The following is a 7,066-nucleotide window of genomic DNA, read 5'->3' on the forward strand; positions in this document are numbered from 1 at the left end:
CTCATTTGTACCGCGAATAAGTAACTGTGTTGTGCGGTCTAAGGGTGATGTGGACGGCGATTGGCTACGTCAGTGTACATACCGGATACTACTGCATCAATATTACTAAACATCAAACAATACTACGTGCTGATGACTGAGTGATTGGTCAAAGTAAATTAATTGACCAATCACTGAACAGCTACTATAACACGCCAGTCAATCTGCGGCATTTATTTCATTGACTGCTAGGAGTCGCTCTTGAAAAATCAATGTAAAATCGTATTGGCAATATTCTTTTTGTGTCGTTCTCTTTTATTTCACTTAGTGGCGCTCATGACACGCAGGGATAATGCGCCGATTGCGGAGTTGTTTCCGTTGAGCGGAAAGAAGTGAATACTGCTCTAAAGGTAACTTAATTGACACGAGCACAAAGGTACAGACATCTTTTCCATTTCCGTTATTTATTCACTGTGCTTCACAATAAAAACTAAAAAAAAATTAGACACCATACTTCTGACTTTTCATTGAAATACATCTTCCAAATACACAAACACCAGTTCAGCTTCAAACATGGGTTCCATATTGTTATCAAGATACCTGTAGGCTTGAAGCACTTCTTCTATGATACATGACATACTATAGTTCAAAACTGATATCCTATTTATTTTCCTTCACTTTATATTTACAATTTGTCTTCCAGTGCACTTCTGTTATGGGATAATGTTAATCATCACAAAAAAGTAGTTTATCTTACATTGTTTATCATTTGTAATGGTGTTTAAATCATATTCTTTTTCTTTGTTGCGTTCATTTGATATTTTGCCTCACATTATGATTATAACGTTACATACCCATGTAACAAAACTATACACACACAAAAGGTATGATGTAACAAAACTCAAAACAAACTTTTTATCTTAGGTTTTCTTACACAAAATTCAAAGTCATAAATTCATGGATACAGCATGGATACAAAATGTGTCTTTTTCCATGCAACATTACTTAAGAATTTGTCAAAAACATAATAAAATCCAAAATACATCTTCACTATGATAAAACAATCATGATAGAATAATTCTGTCTAAAACAATAGAATACAGATCATTCAATCGATTTTCAATACTACATACATGTACTTGTCAATTTTTGAACCCAAAGATACGTCTAAATATCTCAGTTGATTATGTAGAAAGAAGTGCATTAAATACAATCTCTCAACAGGACAAAAACTTATTGCATGAATATTGATGACCCTCTATTGATGTCGTGTTTAATTTAACTCCTACAATTTCTTGTTTTCAAACCAATCCTTTTTTTAATCTCTTCTGTGAAATGTAAAGTCTTGAATATTGGCTGATCAAAGCAGTTGACCAACATTAATTTGTGGCTCATTTTAACCTATAGAAGTTCTGTGATGTTCACACAATTCACACATTATTTTCAGTTTCCAGATTAAAATGAAAATCTCTGATTTGCATATTTCCTTATGTGTAGATGCTCTTGCATTCTATATTTTTTTGTTTTGTCTTCTTTGTGAAATTTTGTTGCTATTTTCACAATAGCCCTCAAAAATACCCCTTGGTGTATTCCCTGTAAGTTGGAATTGAATTCTTGCATATCCTGTGCAATAAATGCAGCATTAAAGATGAAATCAAGTCATAAAGATAACTTCAAATTGCAGGAAGTCAAACAATGTTGTGACACAATGATTTAAGTATCAGTACTGTTTTTCCAATCTATCCTTTTTGTAGTGATACATAACATCAATAAATAAAGGAAAGGTCATTCATATTCTCTTACATTAATCATGATCAAAGTTATATAAACAGTAATTGAAATTATCAACATTTTGATCACAATTTCAAGCAATGTCATCTACAAATCAGCTGCACGCCTGAATGTTTAGAGAAGTTGATTACACATTTTCCTTTCAGATCTGATGAAGGAGAGTAAATCATTTTGATACCTTAAGTCAGTCTCAATAGAAGCAATGGGGGGAAGACAACACATTTCTAATAAGCCTGTAATATCATCAGCCCTAGCCATAGTGAGTCATGATCATGCACCTAAATCTTTTATTATGACAAAAGATAATCATTGATAATATCAATTTTTTGTAGGCAAGCTTTAAAGTCTGTTTGATACAGTTGTTACACATCTCATTTCGGAAAACCCTCAATGGTAAAAATTTGATATGTTATCTGCATCACACAAAATAATATCACCATTTTACAAGTAAACCTTCCTTAAGTTTTCACTACATTCCATGGGTTACACTTTTCACACAATCAATATTTTCAAAATTGGGAGAAAAAGAGAAAAATTGCAGATAAAATTTTCCCACTTGCACAGTGAGATTTGGCTGTTTTTTTTTTTTTCTTTTCTTTAATCCAGGTCGAGTTCTTTTGCGAGCTGTTTCATGGCTTCTTCGGGTGTCGGAAGATCAAATACGATTGGTGGGTTGACAGGCTGGTAACGTACTGTACAGACTGAAGCGTTGACGTATGTCGTGGTTCCATCTGTTGTTATGCCATAACCTGAAGGTGGAGCAAAAAAATACTGCAGTTATAACTAGAGTCAATAGGTGGCACTGCTGACTTGGCAATACACTTGTATATGAATGAAATGAGGAAAACATTCAGCCGACATGAATTAATTTTTTTGGTTCTCAGGCATGATAAAGGAAAAATGTAGCAAAAGGACATTGTGAAAACACCGGGCTGGGATAATATCATGAATCTGACTATCTCTGAAATGTATGACAACTCCTGTGTTTGTTTGTAGTAAGTGTTCCCTGTGTCCTGAATGTACCACTGTACAGACTTCAGGTGCACTCTCACTGCACTTGCGTGATGCTTGCATCACTGCGGAATTCGATAGATACTCAAGAAATTTCAAAGATAAAGAACAAGTTTTCTTACTTTTTTGGTGTATTTTGTTGTCTTCTAAGTCATACTTTTACGTATTATGCAATGTCTGAATTATAAAATTTGGAGAAAATAACAAAATAGTGACGCAGTGAACTGACACAAGCTTGACCCAAGTCAGTCTTACATGTATGTTTCATGTTGATATTCTATACTTTATCTTTATCTATAAAAATCTGAAAACAGACAAATTATGTTTTACAATGGCTTAGGCCACTCCAATTTAATTTGTTGGTTCTCGGATTTCCCGACCCATTTTTTTCCGATTTGGAAAAAAAAATGGGTCCCAAGAAACGTAATATAGATTTCGCTATAATTGCAGACCTTTAAAAAACCCCATTCCAGGGGCGCATACTGCTGATAAACCAATCTGACCGCTTATTTGCAGTCACATGATCAGAACAGTGGTATAAAATCAAAGGAAGAGATTCATTGGATAAATCATGCCATGAAAAGCTGAAAACTTCATTACTTCCCATGTTTTTTTGTGTTATACAATTTCACCACAGACTTTTTACAAATTTTTTTTCTTTTTTTTTTTCGACCGACCGCCCCAATATTTTTCTGAAAAAATTCGAGAACCAAGAAATTGGTGTGGCCTTAACACTAATGTCTACTTATGAAAACACTGCCCACCTTCATGTATGTGGCCAAAGATGTGGTACTTTGGTTTGACTCTTTTCTGAATGGTGTTGAGCAGATCGACACAGCCGACGTGCTGACCTGTGATAGTGACATCACCGTGACCTGGAGGGAAAGACAACAAGCTGGAATAACTTTCAACGCAAGTAGAAATGGCAGACTTCACCCCTTACCCACTTTTTTTACCAAACACCACTGAGGATGTATGGTAATGCTACATTGTGTATACCTCATGTATTAAGAATTACAAAAATGTACACAGCAGGGCTCTAGCCAACGTCCGTTTTTCCATCATTTGACGGAAATTTGCTGCGTCTGACAGAAAATTTTTAAAACCAATCCGTCAACCTTGACGGACAAAAATCCTTGGTGGAAGCTACAGACGGCTTGGGGACGCCGTCCACGGCTGTAAAAGCCACACACTGTTTGTTTTGCTATTGTTATGATTGTTGACAATGTGTGTCGGCGCCCTTTCGCATACGATAATCTCATTAAAAATCCGTTTTTCAAGGTCTAAGTTCAGTCTCTCTAACTCCTGGAATAGTGTTTTTGCGACAATGGGAATTGGCTGACGGAAAAAAATTTCGAGCTGGCTAGAGCCCTGGTATATACCATATATCATTAGGCTCGCCCTATAGCATTGTGTACAAATAAAAAAAATGCTTGTTTGAAAGCTTATATTTAACCTAGTGCTAACCTAAGATTTGATTGGCTACAGGCAGAAGATGAAGAAAGAAAGAAAACACAAGCAAAACAATATGATTTTTCTGTACCCAGGAAAAGCGTGATAAACAACTATTTTGTATTCAGCACCAAGGACTGAGTCAATGCAAAACCAGATGCACAAGTGGTTCAATTGCAAATCCCAGTCTGAGCACCAAGGAGCACTTAGGTGCTTGAAAAAAGCTTTTCCTAAACAAGATACTCCTCCATGAATGCCTCCCTCCACAATACTAGCAGCCAAATGTTAGAACACTGCATAAAAAGTCTGTGTATTCCCATTGGTGCAAGTCATACGGGTATGAACAATTACGCAGGTGGGAAAGTCTAGGTCAGAGCAAGATCAAAACACCCAATCTGTTTTGACAGAAATTACATACAGGTGGTGGGGAGTCTTCAAAAGCAATAAATCATAGGACTTCTCCAGCCTTGCACATATCGGTATTGACGTCTTTCACCCTTTAGGGGGCCAATTCTAACAGAAGCTAACAATCTTTTTACAAACATGCTAGTAACTTCAGGAACACCATTAAAGCTGTTAGCAACTAACATGTTTTATAGTTACTAGAATAACAAACATGTGTACGGTCAAAGCGCGTTTTGCCCAGATAAATACAACTATAAAAGTGGAAATATTCAGAGTGGCTTTATGTTACGGTTTTTGTGGTGACATCTTCAGCGTGAACTTAACACAACTGCAAAAATTCCTCAATACACAGTTATATATTTAAAAAAGGGTAGTTTCAACTGCAAACATACACTGGACAAAATGGATACGGATGCGGGCATATACCGCGGTATTCGTTAGGTGCGGATGCGGAAGAATACGAACAAATACGAACGAATCACAGATTCTAATAGGATACGACAAAACACTGAACAGATACGATACTGTATCCGCTAGGACGAAAAATACGAAGAGATACTATGTCGTATACAGTTGGATCCCTTACTGTTAACAAATACGAAAATGTCATTTGCTCGAATCCTTCAATTTGGAAATCTACAATGTTCAATCTGGTCTTGAGTTTCCTTTTGCGTCATAAAAACATTTTACCCATCGGCGGGCCCACTCTTCGATAAAAGTACGTTCTGAAAATACACAAATACTAGAAGATCCCTATTCCGTATATCTATGGATCCGCTGGCCCATTTCACGGCAAAAAGGCATCAAGGATAATCTGCAGATCCTAACGAATCTCTTTTCTGTATTTTCTATGGTTCAGATGGCCCACTTCGCGACAGAAATGTCCAGGGTCAATCTATGGATCCTAGCAAATCCTTTTCCCGTATTTTCTACGAATACGTTGCCCCACCTCACGGCAGATGGATCCTAGCAAATCCTTTTCCGTATTTTCTATGGATTCGTTGCCCACCTCACAGCAGACGGATCATAGGAAATACCCTTTCCGTATTTTCTATGGATTCGTTGCCCCACCTCACGGCAGACGGATCCTAGGAAATACCATTTCGTATTTTCTATGGATTTGTTACCCCCACCTCTCATTTTTCACAAAAAGTGCAGGTTTCGCGAAAAGAAGTCCGATTTCCGATCAGACATACACATTGTTTGTCGAAAAATAGTAATTTGCTCTCTTGAGCCAAAAAGAGCATTTTTCACAAAAAATACAGGTTTCGCGAAACAATGTCCGATTTCCTCGGAACCAACTTTATTGCATGCAGAAAAATTCCTCGACATCAGACATACACCTTGTTTGTCGAAAAATGGTAATTTGCTCCACCGAGCCAAAAAATGCAAAAAGAGCATTTTTCACAAAAAATTCAGGTTTCGCGAAACAATGTCCGATTTCCTCGGAACCAACTTTATTGGATGCGGAATGGTTCCTCTACATCAGGCATATACCTTGTTTGTCGAAAAATGGTAATTTGCTCTCCTGAGCCAAAAAGAGCATTTTTCACAAAAAATGCAGGTTTCGTGAAACGATGTCCGATTTTGTCGGAACCCACTTCATTGCATGCGGAACGATTCCTCAACATCAGACATACACATTTTTTGTCGAAAAATGGTAATTTGCTCTACTGAGCCAAAAAGAGCATTTTTCTCAAAAAATTCAGGTTTCGCGAAACAATGTCCGATTTCCTCGAAACCAACTTTATTGCATGCGGAACGATTCCTCGACACCAGACATACATATTTTTTGCCGAAAAATGGTAATTTGCTCTCCTGAGCCAAAAAGAGCATTTTTCACAAAAAGTACAGGTTTCGCGAAACGATGTATGATTTTCTCCGTACCAACTTTATTGCATGCGGAACGATTCCTCGACACCAGACATACATATTTTTTGCCGAAAAATGGTAATTTGCTCTCCTGAGCCAAAAAGAGCATTTTTCACAAAAAATACAGGGTTCGCGAAACAATGTCCAATTTCCTCGAAACCAACTTAATTGCATGCGGAATGGTTCCTCGACATCAGACATACACATTTTTTGTCGAAAAATGGTAATTGCTCTGCTAGCCAAAAAGAGCATTTTTCACAAAAAATTCAGGTTTCGCGAAACAATGTCCGATTTCCTCGAAACCAACTTTATTGCATGCGGAATGGTTCCTCGACATCAGACATACACATTTTTTGTCGACAAATGGTAATTTCCTCTGCTGAGCCAAAAAGAGCATTTTTCACAAAAAATTCAGGTTTCGCGAAACAATGTCCGATTTCCTCGAAACCAACTTTATTGCATGCGGAATGGTTCCTCGACATCAGACATACACATTTTTTGTCGACAAATGGTAATTTCCTCTGCTGAGGCCACACCAATTTAATTTCTTGGTTCA

The 7,066-nt window shown here is 37.1% G+C and overlaps 1 protein-coding gene across 2 annotated transcripts in view; it reads right to left on the reverse strand.

The window, feature by feature from the left end:
* Window positions 1-426: 426 nt before the first annotated feature.
* LOC118406669 (metallophosphoesterase domain-containing protein 1-like) overlaps window positions 427-7,066 on the reverse strand; it is a 62,749-nt gene continuing 56,109 nt past the window's right edge. For both annotated transcript variants that reach the window (XM_035806925.1, XM_035806926.1), the window contains exons 5-6: window positions 3,546-3,656; window positions 427-2,519 (exon numbers count right to left, since the gene is read on the reverse strand). In XM_035806925.1, coding sequence (XP_035662818.1) covers window positions 2,368-2,519; window positions 3,546-3,656 — 263 coding nt within the window. In that variant the 3' untranslated portion in view covers window positions 427-2,367. The remainder of the gene's footprint in view (window positions 2,520-3,545; window positions 3,657-7,066) is intronic.

Source organism: Branchiostoma floridae, chromosome 19 (genome assembly GCF_000003815.2).
Source record: "Branchiostoma floridae strain S238N-H82 chromosome 19, Bfl_VNyyK, whole genome shotgun sequence".
Lineage (NCBI taxonomy): Eukaryota > Metazoa > Chordata > Leptocardii > Amphioxiformes > Branchiostomatidae > Branchiostoma > Branchiostoma floridae.